This window comes from Macaca thibetana, chromosome 5 (genome assembly GCF_024542745.1).
Source record: "Macaca thibetana thibetana isolate TM-01 chromosome 5, ASM2454274v1, whole genome shotgun sequence".
Taxonomy (NCBI): Eukaryota; Metazoa; Chordata; class Mammalia; order Primates; family Cercopithecidae; genus Macaca; species Macaca thibetana.
In genome coordinates, this window is record NC_065582.1 from 40,236,775 (window position 1) to 40,258,376 (window position 21,602).

Consider the following 21,602-nt stretch of genomic DNA (forward strand, 5'->3'; position numbering starts at 1 on the left):
TCCTGCTACTATAAATTGTTAAGAAAATGCATTGTTCATAAGGCTACCATTCTTTTGATGTTTCTTTCAGAAGATGAAATTTATAACCTGTAACTTGTAGCAGGGCTTTGGGCAGAAACTAGCTGCTGATGATATGATTGATTTGTATAATATATGTTTAGCAAAAATTTGCTGTAATAATCAACAATCTCAGAGTGGAGAGGAATGGAGTCCTCTACTAAGGACATACATATTTTTTTTCCATATGGATTTAGTCATTGATCACTTTGAAATAAGAACATATTGACAAGGAGGACATTGACAAGCCTCAAGGTTTTAAAAATTTCATCTCTAATGTCACAACTTGGCAGATAATTTACCTCTGAAACAAAATCTTTGAAAAAATCAATTTGACAGTTATTGTGTTAGTCTTTGAGTATAGACCTAAGTATGTGCATCAGTTATCTATCACCCCAATGGCATCACAAAACTTAGTGGCTTAAAACAACAGCTATTATTTCCCATGCAACAATAATGATGATCTGTTCCAGACCTGGGCTTACATCAGTGGGTACAATTTCTCTCTTCCCCATGTGGCTTCTCATCCTTTAGAGACTTGCTGGCTCATTGTCATGTAGATGTAGGGTTCTGAAAGAATGAAACTGTGTAAAGTCTCTTAAAGCACATACTTAGAACTGGCTCATTATCACTCTCATTGAATTCTATTGGCCAGACCGATTCACAAGACCAGCTCATAGTCCTAGAGTAAGTGAATAGACTTCACCTCTTGATGAGTAGGGCTGCAGAATCACGTTGCAAAGGCATGGATTTAAGAAGGCTTTAATTGACCATCAATATACCACACTGTGCTTCTAATATGTTTATGTAAATGTAAAAATATATATGTATATGTATATTTTGAGATAGGGTCCCAATCTCTCACCCAGACTGGAGTGCAGTGGTATGATGATGGTTTACTGCAGCCTCGACTTCCTGGGTTTGGGCGATTCTCCCACCTCAGCCTCTCATGGTAGCATGTGCCACCATGCTTGGCTAATTTTTCATAGTTGCTTTTGTAGAGAAAGAATTTCACCTTATGACTCAGGCTGGTCTTGAACTCCTGGATTCAAATGATCCACTGCCGCAGCCTTGCTAAGTGGTGGGATAACAGGCATGGAGCCACTGCACCCAGCTTTATTAATATTTTATTTGTTATATATTCAACTTAGGCCAAATTTTTCCTTGATTAGTTACTTGTTTTTATATTTTGAAATTTGATAAACAGGACAGTCCTCAATACAGTATTGAATTAGATAAAAATAAGGACCATTGTAACAAGGTCGAGGATCATGGCTCTGGTCGAGAAAAAGACATGACCCTGAAGTGGCAGTAGCCAATACCAAGCTTTATTTGGTCAGCACATGGATAGGCTTGCATGAGAAGTCTCTCCCAGCAAAGGCCTTCCAGAGACTGTGACATGGAGCCCCTACCCAGAAGGAGTAGCGATCTCCTGTGGGAGAGGGAAATCAGAGAGGGGACTTCCATGTCTAGATGATGACACTCAACCACAGGATGGAGAATCTCTGGGTCATTGAGCTCCAAAGAGCAGCAGTGGCATGAGGTGTTTTATAGCCCCCGGATTTGCCTTATTGATGTCTAACAGATATTGGAAGCGATTTCATGGTGTAGGCAAAGCAAGTAGACTCCAAATGGCTAAAAATATGCTTATTTGGGCCATGTTTAAAACAACTGAATGTCTAAGAATTTTGAATTTGGAGCTGGCAAGCTGTTGAGCCAATGGTCCTAATATGCAGAAGTAAACATAAGGGCCAATATATAGGAGTCATCTTTGGTTTAAAAAAAATAAAATTGTTATAACATTTGTATAACAACCATGCAAGACGTACGTTGTCATGTGTTGCAGCCCTCCTTTTATAAGTGAAGAAGAACATCTTTGGTATGATCCTGAAGCCATTTGGGGTACCCAAAAGTTAGGTTAAAAAGACATTATTATTACTATTATTATTTTCTTTTAATTTGCAACTTGAGGCCAGTTACTGTGGCTCACGCCTGTAATCCCAACACTTTGAAAGTTGGAGGCACGGGATCATTTGAGGACAGGATTTTAAGACCCACCTGGCCAGCATAGCAAAACCCCGTCTCTACTAAAAATACAAAAACTTAGCAGTGTGTGGTGGCACACTCCTGTAATCCCAGCTACTCAGGAGGCTGAGGCATGAGAATTGCTTGAACCCGGGAGGCGGAGGTTGTGGTGAGACAAGATTGCACTGTTGCACTCCGGCCTGGGTGACAGAGCGAGACTCTGTCTCAAAAAGAGGATAATAATAATAAAATAAAATTTGGAACTTGAATGTGGGGAAAATATTGAAAAAATTGTCAGATGAAGTAAAATATGAACAGAAGTCATAGGTGCCTTTTGAGTAAAAAAGAAATAACAGAGACACAAGTAACGAAATAACTTTAAATGTTAGGAATACCAAACTTTGCAAAAAAGTCACAAAGAAGAGAAAAAAGATTCATAAGCACGATAAAAGGAATACTTAAGTGATAAAAGGAACTTTTTGATATTTGGGCAAAATATATTGGAGGCACAGAATGGTCTTCCCTCTGTTAAGAGCAGACTGTGTAATCAAAAATCAGTTTGTCAGTATAACAAAAGTGATATCATATTCTAATTTTACTTTTAAAATATACCACCTATATAATGTTTTATAGTTAAGGATTTACAAGCATTTCTCTGTTTTATGATTAAGCTCATCAAAATTTACCATTGTCAAAATTTAGTGTATTAGCTTCTTTTCAAACTCATTATTTGTAAATACAATTTGTTTTCCATCAAGACGTCTATAAATTGTTCACTTCTATAAATTGTTCTTGTCTTTTCTTTAACATTCCAGTTATCTAGAGATATAGTATTGATCAAAGTTCATCTGTTTCAGATCTAAGATAAAATTCATTTCTTTTTCAATTGTTATGAGAATCAGACAAATCACATTCGTCATTTCGTAAACATGCTTGCATTTCTTCATATTTTTTACGTAATATAGTTCTGATCACTCATATGAACTACAACTTTTACCCGAAATAACCTTCAGTTCTCTTTCAGTCTCTGTTGTCTGTCTCTGTCTCTCTTTCTTTGTCTCTTTTATCTCTCTGTCTGTGTCTCTCATACACATGTATACACACACACTTTTCAGTAGAGGATTAAAAACTCTGTGCCTTTCAAGGCAACTTAGGAGACCAGAAGACTCTAATGACCTAGAGCTGTCACTTCAATAATACACATTACACATCACCTTACCATCACACATATTCCTTTGTTATTTGCATCTCGTTAGAACATGAAACCTTCCCTCACTTTTTGGTTTGGGTATTTAACTATTTCTATAACAGTCCTCTTATTTCCTCTGAGAGAAATGAGAAAAGATGTCAACTCAGAATTTCTTTGATTTCATAGTAGATCTTGATGATATGGACAAGCAAGAAGTAATCATTACCATTTCACCTGCATTCCACTTGATCTCATACATCAATGCCCATTCCTAAAATGTATAATATTAACCAAGCAAAAATCCTCTTAGAAGGCAGAGCTGCCTCTTTTCTAAGCTATTCAAAATCAGTCTTAATTTAAACAAACAAATACAAAACTTTGTTTCCTATTCTTCAGCTCTTCTGGCAGCTTTGTTTAATAAGATATCTATCCCTCAGTGTACAAAATGATATATATTTGGCTCAGTAATGTATAAACATTTTCAAGGGAGTGAAAAAGAGAGAATGAGAGAATGAATCGGCCACTGATACAAAAGAGCTCCAGTTACATGAATATTGTACGAAGCTAATTTATTTCCTTTTGCAAGAAGGAAAAGGACTTTTTTTTTTCATTTACAAACATAGACACAAAGAGAACTAGCAGCCTCAGTTATACATAGTTAGATATAGGTCAAAAATAAATATACAGCACAATTTTCTGTGCTTCAACAAATCTCACTGGTTCATTGCAGCTACTTGGGAGTAGGAAGGTCAGGAAGTCAAAAAGATCTACAACAAATTCTTCTTATGAAAATTTCTTGATCTGGGGCTGATCTCCATTCTAATGAGTGCAAAATTTTCTCTTGAATGATATTCAAACTAATGTTCAAAAATGGTGTTATGCTAGTGTTCAAATGACATACAATATAGAGAACATCAGGAGGTAGTACAAGCTTCAAGAAAAACTACAGAAAGACGAATACAGAAAGACAGAACTGGGTTTTCCTGCCATCTACCACTGAACAGAGACTTCGTGGCTGGGTCAAGTAATGAAAATCATACTCCACTTTTCAGTTACTGAGAGAATAAAAATAATAGCCATGTACAAAACAGAACAAGACTTAAAAATCAACTTAACATAAAAATTAAATAAAACAGACTAAGAAAATAATGCTAAAACAGAGTGAACGTGAGTCAGAGATTCACTCTGAGAATCAAGAAACTTGAGTCTGGGATTCAGAGATGTAGGTACAGATCATTTTTGGGGCAAGACTCAGCCCTGGTGAATGAATTGACCTGGGCATCTCAGTCAGTGGAACTCCATTTGTGAGAGAGCAGAAATAAAAACATTAAGAAGAAGAAAGCATTTTTATATGCTAAAAGTTGCAAGGGAACTAGACTTTGGACTTTGGAAGACTTCGAAAAAGTGGCTATCATATATAAAACATAACAGGTATATACATATAAAGAAAAAGCTGACACAAGGTTACCAAGATTACAGATGATCTGCTAATGGTAGTAAATCTTCAATTTTCTCAAATGTTATTAATCGCTACTAGGGTCACTGTATTAGGGTTCTCTAGAGGGACAGAACAAATGGAACATATATATATTCCATTTATATATATATAAGAATTTATATATATATATATATATATGAATTTTTTAAGTATTAACTCACATGACCATAAGGAGGTCCCACAATAGGCCGTCTGCAGGCTGAGGAGCAAGGAGAGCCCGTTGGAGTTCCAAGACTGAAGGACTTGGAGTCTGATGTTTCAGGAGGCATCTAGTATGGAAGAAAGACATAGTCTGGGAGACTAGGCCAGTCTCTCTTTTCACATTTTTCTGCCTGCTTATATTCTAGCTGCACTGGCAGCTGATTAGGTTGTGCCCACCCAGATTAAGGGCGGATCTGCCTTTCCCAGCCCACTGACTTAAATGTTAATCTCCTTTGGCAACACCCTCACAAACACACTCAGGATCAATACTTTGTTCCTTCAATCCGGTCAAGTTGACACTCATTATTAACCACCAAGTCACCCATAGCAATATTGCAGACTGGTCATTGTTTGCGGTATCACCTTTCCCGTCTGCTGATCCTAAAGGCCGTGATCCTACCACCATAGTACAGAGCCTCTCAATTCAAAGTATTTGAATCAAAGTTATTTTTCTGATGATGTTTGGTTAACAGAATATCAGTGTCAAATAATCAAATAATTTTGAATTACTCTGTAGTTTAAAATAGCTTCTGGGACAAGAAAATTATTTGAACTAATCTGCCCTGTCATATGAAAACATTCTCTTTTGAATACTTGTAGATAGACTGAAAAATTCACTTTCTTTTGGATTTCTTTTCTTCAGAAGGTTAATTTTATCCATGTAATATTGATCTTGGCATATTCAACCTTCTTTGGAGGACCTTATTGACATATTTGAATTCTATGTACATGCATTGAATTCTGTGTACAAGGTATAATATATTTCCTATTTCAATGTATTCATCACTGAAAGAATTTAAAACTGTGGAAGTGTTAATTTTTCATATTATCTATAATAAGAAATTGTTTTATTTTTAGGATAAAAGATACTCCAAAGAAAACTGATAAACATGACAATAAAGTTAAAAGAATTGGACCACACATAGAAATTTTCCAAGTATTCCGAGAAAGAAAAAAATTCATGATTACCCCAAAATTGATTAGAATGGTCACCATCATGCAGGCGTATGTCAGGGGATGGCTTGAACGCAAAAGATTGCAAAGAGTAATGACCAAGGTAAGCTATACATCAGATATTATAATGTGTTTAAAATTTCTCATTAGATTCAATTAAGTAAAATTTTTCAATATGCCTCTAATATTTCTAAGTAAAATTCTGTGTACATACTTTTTTTTTTTTTTTTTTGAGATGGAGTTTTGCTCTTGTTGCCCAGAATGGCATGATCTTGGCTCACTGCAACCTCTGCCTCCTGGGTTCAAGCGATTCTCCTGCCTCAGTCTCCTGAGTAGCTGGGATTACAGGTGCCTGCTACCACATCCAACTAATTTTTGGTGTACATACTTTAAGAAAATGTGATGAATAATCTGCTATGATGATAGTTTTAGACTGTGCAAACTTGGAGACTCCAAACAAAAGGCCTCATTTATCCTTAACTCAGCAATTCTGGGACCACCTATTCTTAAACAAGGATATTTTGAAATAACTTTGCACTAAAGTTGTTTCTTCCTTGCTATCTGCTCATTTTCTGTTTAGAGCAACTTTCCTTCACTTCCCACACTCCTGGGTACTCTTTCAGTGCATAAATGTTCAATTTCAAAGAATTACACACACATACAAATATCTACCTGGTCAACTTTCATAGATTGCAATTCTGATTTTTAAAATAAATAATGCAGACCCATTTTGGCTGGGCAAATGCAGATGAACCTAAGTGGGTCCATCTTGGAAAACCTTTGAGAGAACCCAAAATGTCCTCACCTTGAGGGCTAAAGTTTTACTGCTAATAAGGAATTTGGGAAATCAACTATAAATAAAATATATTAGTAGTGCCCACTCCAATTCCTTGATCTTCTGGGAAAAACCTCTGGAATAGATTTGCAGTGGGCATCCTGAACACATTTCTTTGACAATGTGGTGATACTGTTAGAGTTAATCCATCTGCCTATCTCTGGGTATACATGTTTACATGTACTAACGTGTGTAAATTAATATGTATGTGAATCACATATGTAGTTATGATTAAACATGATAATACATGTAAAACTCTGGCAAAAGGTAAACACTCCATATACTTAATCCCATAATTTTGTAAGGTAGCTGCTATATCTGTTTTATTGCTGAAGAAACTGAAGCAAATTATTTGCCCAAAGTCAAACAGCTGGTAAGTGAAAGAGCTAGAATTCAAACCCATGTCTGTCTAAGACATTAAAAGATCTATGGTTAAATTAGAATTAAATTTCTCCACAATGGGAAATGAACTGATTTTCTTACTCCACAAAGCTCTTTCTTTCCTATAACTATCTATATTGATAAACTGTTCTACCACTCATTGCTCAAGCCATAAACCTGGATGTCTCTTAGATTCTTTCAACTTTTTCACTCCCATATTCAATTGGTTCCACTTTCATGATGTTTGTTGAACTGCTCTTCTTTGTGCTTCTTGCCAGAACTTCCTTTAATCTACCCTTACATGGAGAATTGCAATAGTTGCCTCATTGATCTCTATGCCTACAGACCTACTTCCGTCAAATCTATTTGCCATGTACCATATTTGAAAAATTCCACTGTTATTACCTTATTTCATTTCTTATAATCTTTTTGAGGGCCTATATTGCTTACAGGATATAGTAGGAACTATAACATAGTACACATGACTTCCCTGTTTTGGCTCTTGCATTTTGTCAAGCTTCATCACATCATACCCCCTGACATATTCTCTGTGTTTTAGCAAACTGCAAATCTTGATTGTTTCTTGTCATCTTATATTTTCATGCTGTTCTCTCCTCTGCCTTCCTTATCTTCTGATAAACTCCAATTCATCTTTCAAGATCTTCCTAAAGTATATTCACTTAGACACCCTCTCTTGTCCATCAAGCAGAGCCGATCTCTCCATTTTTCTGGTCATTATTGTGTCCAGTTCTTTACATTATTATCATCTGTTTACACGTTTGACATGGACAGTATGGTTTATATGACTTATTTGGAAGCACATACTCTTTATTTTTCTATTCACAGCACCACAGACTACCTTGACACATAATATATACTCTATCATTTTAACTGTATGCATGTATAATCTAATATTTTTTCTTGTTTATCTCTCTGTTTGTATACACATATTTTTTAGTTTGGCTAGATAGATTGCAAACTCCATGAAGACAGGTATCTGTCTGTCTTGTTTGTTTCTGTATTCAAATGCCTAGAATGGTGTTTCGTATGTAGTAGGCACTCAACAAATACCTATTGTATTTGATTATATGTAGGCACTCAACAAATACCTATTGAGTGGATGAATTAACATAATTGTAGAAGTTTATCATGGCAGTCTAAGGAGATCTCACACACACACACACACACACACATCCTTAAAGTTCTGTCTGCATACATTTGATACATGCTATATAATTTAATTATAGCATTTCCTAATATCAGAAAGAATTGTAGAATCATTCATAACCTCTGGGACAAAAATGAATCTAAAAAATTGAGAGAGGAAGAATGGGCCAAAGATGAGGGTGAAAAGGAGTGATTTAATTGATAAGGAAAATGCTGAATTTCTATACGGAGATAGGATTTGAGATAAAAAGAATGGGAAGTACTTTTAAAGGATCAGAGCCAATATAAAGTAGATTGTTTACTTTTATTTGTTTATAAAATTTGTTATGATCAATGATTTTCTTTTTTATTCCATCATTGGCATGGTGCTTTATCTGTTGGATGATTACTTTGCTGATGTGGTTAAAGTTGTTTTGCCTAGTGTCAAAATCCTAGTGTGACACCCTGTAATGCAGTTAATAGTAAGTTTCCTGGACTGTGCCTATGTGAAGGGTTGCTGTTGGGGGAATTCTTCATAACTTTCTGATCTAGAGGGTGCACAGCAAATCACTGAATAATTGTCAGCACTGTGGCAGTTCCTCCACTGGGAGACTTCCATAGTCATATTGCTTTACTGCCACTTCAGAGTTTGTTGCTGTGGACAGTGTCTGCTAGAAGTTTAAGATTACTCAAGAGACCGTACAATTTCCATTCCCTATGAAAAATTTAGTTTGGAATTCTTTGGAAATAATGAAGCAGCATCAAATTGTCTTACCAGTCATACATCAAAAGACCACAGAGATTGCTATATTTTAATATGAATATTTTTTCCACAATTAAAAGTGTCCTTTCCCTTTAAAAATTTTTGTGCTGTTTGTTTACATGTGTTTAGGTATAAGTAATAATGATATTACAGAATCATAAAGACACAAAACAGGGTTCATTCCTTGATGTAACGCTTCTAGGATCTTACTTAATTCCAATATTTTTCTCTAAATATTTATAATTTTAAAGTTTTAATCCTAAATTAAATATATTTGATTGCTATTGACTAAAAATGTTGAAATTCCAGGACATTGGAATGGTTGATAGCTACAATAATAAAAAGTGTTTGAAATTGGCTTTTAATAAATATTTGTTGAATCAGTAAATTTGGAACAGCCCTGGAGAATCTGAGTTTCATTATTACCTTAACAACGTCTTATACATAACTCAATGGTCTTCAATATTTTGGAGGTTATAGAATTCTTTGAAAATTTGATAAAGTAGGAATTTGCTATCATTGTCTCAAAAGAACAAAACAGAAATAATAACAAAATTTGAACCTATTCGTGAACCCTATAGGACAGGGCACCTTGTATAGCAACAGTCCCCAACCTTTTTGGCACCAGGGACCAGTTTCGTGGAAGACAATTTTTTCCATGGACAAGAGCAGGGGCAGGGATGTTTTCAGGATGAAACTGTTCTGCTTCAGATCATCAGGCATTAGATTCTCATTAAGAGCACACAACCTGGATCCCTTGCATGTGCAGTTCACAATAGGGTTCTTGATCCTATGAGCATCTAATGCTGCCGCTGACCTGATAGAAGGAGCTCAGGCAGTAATGCTCGCTCACCCAGTATTCACCTCCTGCTGTGCAGCCTGGTTCCCAACAGGCCACAGAGCAGTTGGTTGGGGACGCCTGTTGTATAGAACAGTTTTATTACATAACATGTGTGCTAACACAAGTACCTGTAGGCCTATGTTCATTTATTCAATAACATATGTATTTTTTAATTTGATAATAGTCACTATATACTGGGTCCAATTTCCTGCCTGGTGTGTGAAGAGCATACATAGTCTAGTGAGTAATGCAGATAACTGAAAGAAGTCTTAGGTATCATCATAGCATTTAGAAAGGCCATTTAACCCCAAGTGTGTTTGATGCGCAATTGGATAAGACCAATAAACTGAGATCTGGACGGTGAGGGGTATCTTTATTTTGTCAGGTGTACTGGGAGGCTGAGAGGCACAGGAAAGACCGTATCAATGAGCTTAGGTGAACTATTTACATTTAAGGGGCTGGGGCATAGTTGGGAGGACAATGGCAGTAAAGGAAGTTGAAGGTAGGAATCAGATTAATAACGTTCTTAGAAACCTTCATAAGGAGTTTATACTTGGTGTCTGAGAATGGATGCCTTTAAAATAGATCAGTGACATAAATATATTTGTATTTTTGAAAAATTACTGACTTTGGACAATGGATTGGGAGGAGAGGGTGACAAAATGGAAGGAGAACAACTAGTATGCTTTTTCAATAATCTACTGCATGGTGGTGATGGGGAAATGGACAGTTGATAGGACTCTTGGGTTTGGTTGTATTTGGAGATAAGGAAGAGGGTGGAGTCAAGAATGATTCCCAGGTTCTTGTCTTGAGCAATCTGGTGTATGGTTGAGAAATGCAGAATCTAAGGGGAGGGGCAGGCAGGAGGGAGCAGTAGAAAGGAATGAAGGTAGAGTCCAATTTTCAACACTGGGCTTAAAGCTTCTGTGGGAAATCCTTGAGATGTCTGGGAAGCAGTTGAGTATATGGGTCCAAAATTCAGAAGGGAGATTGGGCCATATAGAAAGACTTGGGATTCATCAGTAGTTCTTAAATTCTTTCACTGAGAAAGAATGTAAAACCCTCTCATCTATAAAAGTACCTCACTTTGGTAATGAATCTCATCATATTTCTAAGAAAGCTCTTCCCCGAGGTGTTGCTCCTTTACTTCATTCAGGTCTCTGCTCATTGTCACATTACCGAAAATCTGTCCCATACTAACCTGTACAAAATAACTCTCTAATCACTCCCTGTCTCTTTTAAAGCACTTTATTGTTCTTCGTGGCACTTACTACCACCTAACCTATATTCGTTTATTAGATTATTGCTCCTTTCACTAAAATGTAACCCTCTGAAAACAGAAATTTTATCTTTCCTGTCTTCACAAGGTCTTGTACCTTCTTGGCCCACACTAGGAGCCTAATACATGTTTTTAATAAATTATTTTCAAGAGAGTGAAGGATACATAACAGCATTTTGGGGCCAGGAGGATTTGAAATTTGAGGAACCTCTTCTAAATATGTTGATGCAGCTCCCTGACCAAGGATGCCGTCCTTGAAACCTGCTGCCACCCATAGATTTGAGAATCATCATTACTGATACTAACTGGAGCCATGAGAGTCCATGTCATTGTCTAGGGAGACTATATAAAGAGAGAATCCTACAAAGAAAGATTGAGAGAAACTGGTTGGCATTCAAAGGGAAGCAGAAGATGAGTATTCCACAAACATGAAAGTAGTAACCAGAGAGGTAAGAAGAAAACCAGAAGATGCTACATCAAGGCACTTGAAAGGCAGTAGAAGGAAGAGGGTTAGGTCCACAGTCTCCAATGCTGCTAGACAGAATTTTCTGGCTCTAGTAACAGTAAGTTCATGCAGTGAAAACATCTGCAGTAGATAAATTGAGGCACTATGAGGTTTAGAGAAGGATAGTTTAAGATAAAAAATATTTATGTATGCTTAAATGCTCATTGGAAGAAGCCAGTAAGGGGGAAAGGTTGTCAATACAAGAAAGATGAAGATAATCTGTATTATAAGGCCTTTAAGGAGATTGGAGGGGGTGGATTTCCAAGATACTTGACAAGATTAGCGTTAAGTGAGAGGAAACATATTTCTCCATTGTTGCAGGAGAAGAAGATGTGTAGATGCAGTTAAGTATTTAGACTTGCTGGTGGGAAGTTGAGGTTGCAATAAACTAATTGTTTTTTCTTCCTTTGTGAAGTAAGGAATTGGGCCATTTGGTGAGAGTAAGCATTTAGATGGGTTTGAATGTTTGAGGAGATTGAGGTACTACAGAAAATGGCAGAGAGATGCCTTAAAAAGCATGCATGAAATTCCAGGCCACTTTGAGAACCTCACTGAGGTTGGTGATCAAGAATTGGAGTGGTATCATTTCTCCAGGTTGTATAATTTTCTTTAGTAATTATGAAAAACGAGGCATGGAGATGTAACATAATTACCCAAAGTTGGACATCTTGCAAGTGACATAGATGAGAATGAATTTTGAGAATCAAACATAAGTCTGTCTAGCTCCAGAGCACTGTAAAACATGAGACCATTCTGGTACCAGAATTGTCCAATCATTGCAAATGGTGGAGTCTTTTCTCAGGTCAGGAAACTCCAATGTTTGGAGTTTCCTGCCAAAAGCCAAGGCTAGATAATACTCCCACCTGGTGCTAATAGAGCTAATTCAGGTGAGCTCACACCAGAAACATGAAGATAAGAACCACGGCCTGTAGAGAGGCACCCTTTCTATGGCAATTAGGAGCTGCTATTTAACGTTTTTCAGAGTACACTGTGGGGGAAACAATATATTTTTATTTATATTTAATGATAAAGTTGACCAAGAATGTTTATTTAACAGTTTCTGTACTGAGCAATTAGACATAGAGTGATTGAGGCATATGCTTCAGATAGTAGTAAAAATAATCTCTTTGACTCAGATCAAAATGAGTACAGCAAGCAACATGGACACAGAGGAGAGGCCTGAAAAAGTGCAAGAGGAACCAAACCTAGGAGAGACACATGTCCACTAGCTATGCATGGAATAAGGTCTTCACTAGTTTCTTAGTGGATGGGGAAGTGAATATAAGATTCACACTTAGTGGTATTTGTGGCTTGCATATTTGTGTTTGTTTATGCATATGAGATTGAGATAACAATTTAGAATGTTCAATTATTATTTCACTGTGTATAGGTTTAATCATTTAAAAAATTTTCCGTTTTGTTTTTATAAGACTTTTGAATAAAGACTTTTTTGATATTTTCATACCTAAATGCTTAGATAAGGTTAGACTTCAATAAATGTGGTCAAGATATCTTCTTATAGGTTTATAGCATTTTTTTTCAAAGTTAAAAAGTCAAACTGGCAAAATATTTGCTGAAATATGACACAAAGTTTAAAAAACCTAACATATAAAGATCTCTTCCAAACTGATAAGAAACACACTAACGGAAATTAAGTCATACTAAGTGTCATATGATGGCGGAATTCTCCAAAAGTTGAATAAATTACTTAAGAAAAAAAAGACATGACCATATCAAGCAAAAGCAAATTGAAATAAATACTGGAAAATTTTATTAAATGTTGATAGGTATAATACATTTGTCCATTAAGATAATAGAAATTTGAATATTATAATCAGTAATTTGCAATAACTATATTGCAATATTGCTGTTGTAAGTAGAAATTTGTATTTTTTTCTGATAAATTCTACCTTGAGAAATATTTAGACTTATAGTGAAAGATTTACATACTGAAATGTAGTAGCACAATAGCTGAAGCATATTTCCATGCAAAAGGCTGGTAGGGACACTCCCTGTAATAAAAACCACATGGATGGACCATTGTAATTTTCTCTGGCTCAACTTCCTAACCATGAAACGCCCTAGGTGACCTTCCAAATGCCTGAGATCTGAAAAGGGCTCCCTTACAAGATAGGTTGTGTTGCCCAAAAGAGTTATTACATTCAGAGGAAAAGGTACTCAAATTGAAGTAGGTGGTTGCCCAATGCCCTTCCTTTTCTCAGAGACATCATCTGTCCAAGTAGCACATTCCAAGCGGGAACTTTTCTCTTCATGTTTTAAAGATACAATCAAAACACTGCTTGATTCTTAATTATAAGCAAAAGAAATCCAGTTACAGATTTAAGCAGAAAGATGTTGAGGAGGATATTGTACACAGGTGTAGAGAACTAAGTTCAGAAACATAAAGGAATAGTAAAGGCTGAGTAGCTCCCAGTAATCCAGCCAAATCCTATACAGAAAGAGTCTGATGCAGACACTGAATCCTGGGTGTTCCTGACTTCACAAATGCTGCCCTTGAAAAATGTATATTTGTGCTACAGTTACTCAATGTATATTTGTGCTACAGTTACTCTATCACACAAATAGATTTCCCACTGTTTCACTCTTAAAAGCATTATTTGTTTCCATTCAAAGTTTGGGATTGGTGGAGTTAATGGTGAAGTTCACGTGTCTACATCCTAGCAACAGAAGAGGTATGAGTCATAAGCATCTGACTTTTGGCTTCAAATTGTGGGAAGTGGGTTCTGTCTCCCACTAAGATTCATATGTAGGGAATGTGCCAAAAGTACAACCAATTTATTATCTTTTTAAAAGACAAAAGCCTATTGAACAAAAGGCAGATTAAAAACACACATTGAAAAATGCTATTAAATGTTGAGAGACATTAGCAAACATCCAGAATCTGCTATTAGATGGAAGGAGAAAGGAGAAGAGGAAGGTAGTAAAATTATGCTAATTTATTTTTCATTCAAGTAAACAAAAAATATTATTTCACATAAACAGAAAATAACATGACAGAAACAAGAAAAATAATGTGTAATATGGGCCGGGCACAGTGGCTCACGCCTGTAATCCCAGCACTTTGGGCAGATAACAAGGTCAGGAAGTCGAGACCATCCTGGCTAACATGGTGAAACCCCGTCTCTACTAAAAATATAAAAAATTAGCTGGGCATGGTGGCGGGCACCTGTAGTCCCAGCTACTTGGGAGGCTGAGGCAGGAGAATGGTGTGAACCTGGGAGGCAGAGCTTGCAGTGAGCTGAGATCCCGCCACTGCACTCCAGCCTGGGCAACAGAGTGAGACTCCATCTCAAAACAATACATAGATAAATACATAAATTAATTAATGTGTCATATGAAATATGCTAGGAAACAAACAAACAAAAAAATCCTGTAGAATGGGTGAAAACATGGCCAGGTGCGGTGGCTCATGCCTGTAATCCCAGCACTTTGGGAGGTCAAGGTGGGCGGATCAGGAGATCGAGACCATCCTGGCTAACATGGTAAAACCCCATCCCTACTAAAATACAGAAATTAGCCGGGCATGATGGCGAGTGCCTGTTGTTCCACCTACTCAGGAGGCTGAGGCATGATAATCGCTTGAACCCGTGAGGCAGAGGTTGCAGTGAGCTGAGATCACACCACTGCATCCACTGCACTCCAGCCTGGTAACAGAGCGAGACTCCGTCTCAAAAAAAAAAAAAAAAAAAGAATGGATGAAAACACTAAATTAAAAGGAATGTAGAGTATAGTTAAGTGGGCTCTCAAATGTCTCTATGCTGGTTTCAAAACCAATTATACAACTTACTGGCTATGGGGCCTTGGGAAAATTATTTAAAGATTTTCTGCTTCAGTTTTTTCATTTATAATACGGTATGCAAAACACAGAAAAGGAAAGCCTACTCAGTGGAAAATGTTTAAATGTAAACACATTCCTAAACAAACAAGAAATAATGAAAATTTTAAAAATTAAGCCTTTAAGAAGTCAAGAACAGGAAAATAAATCTAAATATTATTTAGAAGTAAATTAATAAAGATATATAGAGACATTAATAAGCCAGAAAATATAAAATGTAAAAAAAGTTGACTTGTTAACTAAAAGGGAATTGCTCTTTAGAAAAGAGAAAACAAATACAAAATAGGTAAATATTTAAAACTTTAATAAAAAAACTGTTCTGGTGGAATGTTGAAAATGCATACACAGAAGAATGTAGTCACAGGTAAACTAATAAAGCAAAATGTGCATATATGCTGAAAAAGGTTCATTTCTTGAATATTCAGAGATTTTTAGAAATCAGCAACAACAACAACAAAACCTTAAAAAGCCCAGGGAAAAATAGGTAAAGGACATGAATGTACAATTTCCAAAGGAAATAAAAGAGGAAGATTTGAGCAACCAGGGTGGACTGCTTAGACAAGAATCATCCATTACAGAATAATACTTTAATAAGACTACATCGTTTCTGGCAGTGTAGGCTACATATTATAGAAATCCGGACACAAGTGTAGGAAGTGTCTGTGAAAGAAGCAAATATTGGAAGCTCTATTCTATGGGAAGTATGAATATATAATAACAAAGCAATTCATAATGGAAATCTCTGAACTACAGGGAGATTGTGTTACTCTACAATACATATATTTAACCAACCTGGGCAACCAACAATAAATACACCCATAATCTAAGAAACTAGGTGAAATAGACTAAATGAAAGAGGCAAGTCATATTAAATATAAATACCAGAAATATATAAGGAGCTTTTTTGTCTTTGTAGGCTTTATATCATGGACCGGATATGAAAGAAGTTATTAACATGTATGGCAGACTAATCCACCGTGTTAGATATCGACGTGGTCTTTGGAGGACAAGACAAATTGTCAACTTATCAGAGCTAGAGGAATGGATGGACCGAAAAAAATGTAAGTGATGCAGACACTTCTGGTTTGAATTTAAGTTTGGAGTTAATTTAACCATGGAAATTTTAAATATAATTACCTGTAGAAAGCAAAGGTAGATTATATTTTATATTGCTGTAAGCAATTTGCATTTTAAGTTAGCATGTTGTATATTTGAATTAATTTATTTGGATCCTCTGCAAGTAACAGAAAACTCATTCTAGCTAACCAAAGCAAAAAGGAAATTTAACGGGAGAATATTGCAAAGATAGTTAAAGAGTTGGATTTCAGACTGAATATTAAACACAACTGCTTCAGAGATCTAGGGAGGAGGAAATAAGGAACAATCTCAATTTGCCTCTGGGGGATAGATAAACCCTTACCACTTAAAGACTCTTTGTTGCTATGCTTTAAATTCATATTCCAGGGAGATAGCAACTGATACGTATAGCTTGAGTCACAAATCCAACACTTTGCAATGGGAGGGTAGGGAATCTTGCTTGAGAGTTGCACCGAAACTCTTCATTGGAGGAGGGATAGCTGCACAAAGGAAAATTAAGTATTTATACCAGAATAGTAGTTAATGGACACTGAGCATACTAAACAACATATTGCTTATTAGTCTTAGAATTCTACTCATAGAACAAATTCTCTAATTTATATCTTAATTTTCAGAGATTCCAATTTATATTTATATTTAATGAATTCAGTATTGCTTAGGATTAGGATAGATTATTAGAGCCAGTTTCTTGACTAAAAAAAGATACAAGTAAATTATATTTAATTGCAATCATTGTCTTGCTGCTTTATAAGGTAAAAATGTGAAAATGTTGGTAGTCTCAGCTAGTCATACAGTATTTATTTTACATTTAAGACTAAGTTCCATGAAGAAAGGGATTATGTCTGTTATATTTATCAGTAAATACTATCTAGCAAATGCCTGGTTTATAAGAAGGACTCAAAAATATTTGTTAAAATGATAGTTTTCATTAAGTTATGATAAAATTATGTGCTAAAAGCTATTTACAGTTAACCAGAACTCTTTGAGTTAGAATAGTTTCTTTTCTGTGGCTAGAGGTAAAGGGAGGAAGTCAGAGAGAGAGTAGAAAGAGAAAAGAGAAAGAGAGATTGTTCTATATAAGTCAGAGGTTGCTAGATTAATTCACCCAGTCCAGCCCAACAACCTGGTTTCTAGAGAAAAGAGCAGAAAGGAGCAAAGTGTTGGAGAGATGGGAAGACAGGAAGAAGAAAGAATGAGAAAGTGCAAGAGAGAGAGAGGCAGAAAAAGAGAAGATCCTTCTCCCATTGGGAAGCTACTTGGACTCCTTTTACTTATAGAACCGAGAGAGAGTCAGATTTTAAGACTTTTGCCCATAAACTCTCCATACCACTAGTACAAAATTCAAGAAGATCTTAGTACTCTTTTTATGAATAGTAGTTTATATTATATAATCTAATATGAATGTACTGATTTTATAATACCACAATATATACTAAAACCTTACAGTTATTACACTGGCCAAATTTTCTTTTCCATCCACTTTAATTTTTAGCTACTGACTTCCAAATCACATATCCTTTCCAAAATGCTCCTACTATTTTACTCAATTAGTCTTCTCTGCATACCCCAAACTATCACTAAATTGATTTTTTTCACATTATGGAATGTTGCTTATTTTTCATATCTTTACTTTCTTTCTATGATTTCTCCTTCTCAATTTGTAACTGCAGATTTCAATATTTTTGCATCCTGAAATATCCCCTCAGTTTGAAAAAAATAATTAATGTGATTTCTGTTTTCCGTCCTGGACTCTGGTGCTTTCTAGCTGAGAAGTTTTTTGAGTAAAAGTCGTGTAGATAGTGAGAGATAAGCCAGGTGGACTATGGGAGGAAGAAGGTTCTAAGGAGAGGCAGCAGCAAGCACAAAGGCCTTAATTTGGAGGCTGCTAGTCTTGGAGGAAGCCAGGAGACTAGTATTACTGGAATGAAGTTTGTGACTGGAGAGCAGAGCAAGATGGAATTGGAAAGGTAGTCGGGAGCACAGGTTTTGTCAAGCTTTATAGACCATTGTATTTTACCTTGAGAGAAATGGGAAGCCATTGGAGGATTGGGAACAGAGGACTATGAAACAACTTGTGTTGCAGACATCACTCTGGTAATTTTGTTGAGAATAAGCTAACATGTGGCAAAAACAGAATAAAGGAGTCCAGTTAGGACAGATGGTGGTCTGTCCAACATGGGAGCTGAACAGTAGAACAGAATTTGGTAAATGAATAATTTAAAGAATTACCAACCAGAGCATCCATTTACATTGAGGGGTAAAGTAACTCAATAGAGACAGAATTTGCAAGTTCTAATTTGTCTTCATGTTACTTAGAAAATTCTTCATCTTTTCCATGTGTTGATGGCTAATTGGGTGATATTTGGCAGATACCTATACAACTTTTTAAGCATCTTTCAATTATCAGAAAATTTCATTAATTTTTGTGATTTAAATTTTGTATTTACCCTAGGTATATCATCCTTGAATACTAATTCTCCTTTCATGTTGCTGAAAGTTTGCTCATAGGGCATAATATACAGGTTAAGGGCACTGTTATCAATTATACAGTTTCAAAGCCATAATATTAATAGGTATGTCAATATTATCTTGTGAGAAACATATAAAATGATTAATTCAAGGAGAAACTAATAAAGGGCTATATACTTTTACAAGGAGAAATACATTTACTTAATCACAAAAGTAAAAGGTGATATTCTTTTTGTTTTAGTTTAGAATCAGATGCTGAGACAGTAATTCAAGTACAACTAATTTGCTTGGGAGTTAATACTAGGCAATACTGTTAATGGAATGGAGAAAGGAGACAGAAGGGAGAGGGGTCAAAAAAGAGTGCAATATCAAGCAAATTACCACGTGGACAACTGGAGCTTAATCCCTCTAGGGAACTCAGAAAAAACAGTGTAAACAACTTGAGTGCTGGGTCTTTCTCAGCCAACTCCTGAGTCTGGTTGAGGCCCACTGCTTGGTGCATAGATGGGTTGTGTGAAGGCCTGTAGCCAGAGGGAGCCCTTAGGCAATGGAATGCAGATGCTGGCAACTGAACATCAAGTTAGCATGCACAGAATTAAGGGACAAGGAGATATGGATGGGACACTGAAAGAAACTGCTCTAGTTTGCTTATTTCAAAAGAGACAAATAGTCATACATACACTAAATATAAATTTTCATTTATTGTACTGCTGTGTTTTAGGATCTCAAATAGCTATTCATATTTAGACAATCACTAAATATGTCTTGAATCTGTTGATGTCTCATAGCTATCTCCCTCAACTAAATGAATGAATGAATGAATTAATTAATTAATAGAAAAACTGAAATCCATGTGGTTGAGTGCCAGGATGATATAACTTCTGTTAGAAACCACCTTGGTGCCCTTTGCCATTGGCAGTCGGAGCTAAACCTGTATTTGAGCAGTCGCTGACATCCTGTAAATGTTGACTTATACAATCAGCTTCATGGGGTTAAATGTAGCATATTTCAAAGTAGAAACTCAATGTCACTTTTTTGAAAAAAGAAAAAAATTATTTACGGAAAACTACACTTATAAAATGTATGCATCAATTGTCTTGCTCGTTATCTAACTCCTTTCTAAAGTCAAGTATGGGAGATAAGTGACAGGTGGCCCAACTGAGTGGTTTTCTGTGGTAGTTTTGAGCCAGGAGTGACAAAGTACCTTAAATGTGAAAGTAGAAATACATGAAGTTAGTGAGCAAAAAGTAGATATTGCTCCCAATTAGGGGCCAACTTTAGAAACAGAATAAGCCATCCAAAGTGGAATTTAAGTAGTTAGAATGTGAGTAAAAGCCAAAAAGAGATGAAAAAAGTAGAGCAGCTAATAAACAATGAAGAGTGAAGTGGATCAGTAGGTGTCAGGTCCTCAGAAGTCCTGATATAAAAGCTACGTCTTATGACATGGTTAAGTTGACATTATAGGATTTATCGTCAACTGTCATGAAGCCAGTATAGAAGGTGCCAGTATTCATCTTGGGGAATCAAGTAAAAATTTCACTACTGTGGAATGTGAGGAGAGAGAAACATGCCCACTTCCTTCTAACCTTTGCCAGAAGGTCGACATAGTGCTAGACTAATCATGGATACTTATTGGTAGACAGGAAAGTAAAGCTAGAGTTAAAGTTTTTTACTTGATATATTGTTTAAAAAATATTTTCTTTTACATTTTTGTCCTTTTAGTCTATGAAATAATGTTTGCTAAGAGGGAATATTGGCCAAAAATGGAAAGAAGTGAGCTCCCCAATTTCTTCAGTGACTGTGGACATTTCCCAACTCAGAAACAAATTGATGATACCTGGGACCTGGTCCATCAAGGTGAGTAGTTTCTCATTTCTTTTTCTTATTTTTCTCCTTCTTTTCCTTTCAACTTTCTTCTTTTCTCTTTCCCAACTTTCCTCAGTTGTTCTCTTCCTTTCTTCATTCCTTCCCTTACTTTTACTAAACTTTTTTTATAAGTCCTTTCCCTCAAATTTATTTGTATCTGATCTTAATATATGTGAAGGAAAATATTTGAAAAGTAGGTTAAAAGAAGTTAATACAATACAGGTTTTTTGGAGGAAGATGGAAGAGATGGTTTTCATTTTTATAGTTTTTAGGTGTTTTTTGATATAAAATAAGTTACATCAAGTTGAGTATATTTTAAACCATTGTGTTTTAAATACTGATGCTAGGAGGCTTTCTCCTGGATAATTAGATTTGGTACTGGAGAACACGGTCAAGTTAAAATGTGTAAACATTGTAAGCTATTTCAATATAATATAGTTTCACAGAAAATCATTTCTTTTCTGAATAGTAAGTGAAAAATATTGTTTATGGGAATATTTAATAATTTAAATGGAGCAAGATTTCTCTCTTCACTAAAGACTAATAAGGGGATGTAAATTGTCACAAAAGCATGAAAAAATCTCAATGAATTTTCCTTTAATTTCTTAAGATTCTTCTCAGCTTTTCTTTCTTTTTTTC

The 21,602-nt window shown here is 35.7% G+C and overlaps 1 protein-coding gene across 3 annotated transcripts in view; it reads left to right on the plus strand.

Annotated features, from left to right (window-relative positions):
• The window catches only part of IQCM (IQ motif containing M), a 491,845-nt gene that overhangs the window by 255,049 nt on the left and 215,194 nt on the right, over positions 1 to 21,602 (plus strand). For all 3 annotated transcript variants that reach the window (XM_050791177.1, XM_050791179.1, XM_050791180.1), the window contains 3 exons: positions 5,829 to 6,027; positions 16,447 to 16,591; positions 20,820 to 20,954. In XM_050791177.1, the coding sequence (XP_050647134.1) occupies positions 5,829 to 6,027; positions 16,447 to 16,591; positions 20,820 to 20,954 (479 nt within the window). The remainder of the gene's footprint in view (positions 1 to 5,828; positions 6,028 to 16,446; positions 16,592 to 20,819; positions 20,955 to 21,602) is intronic.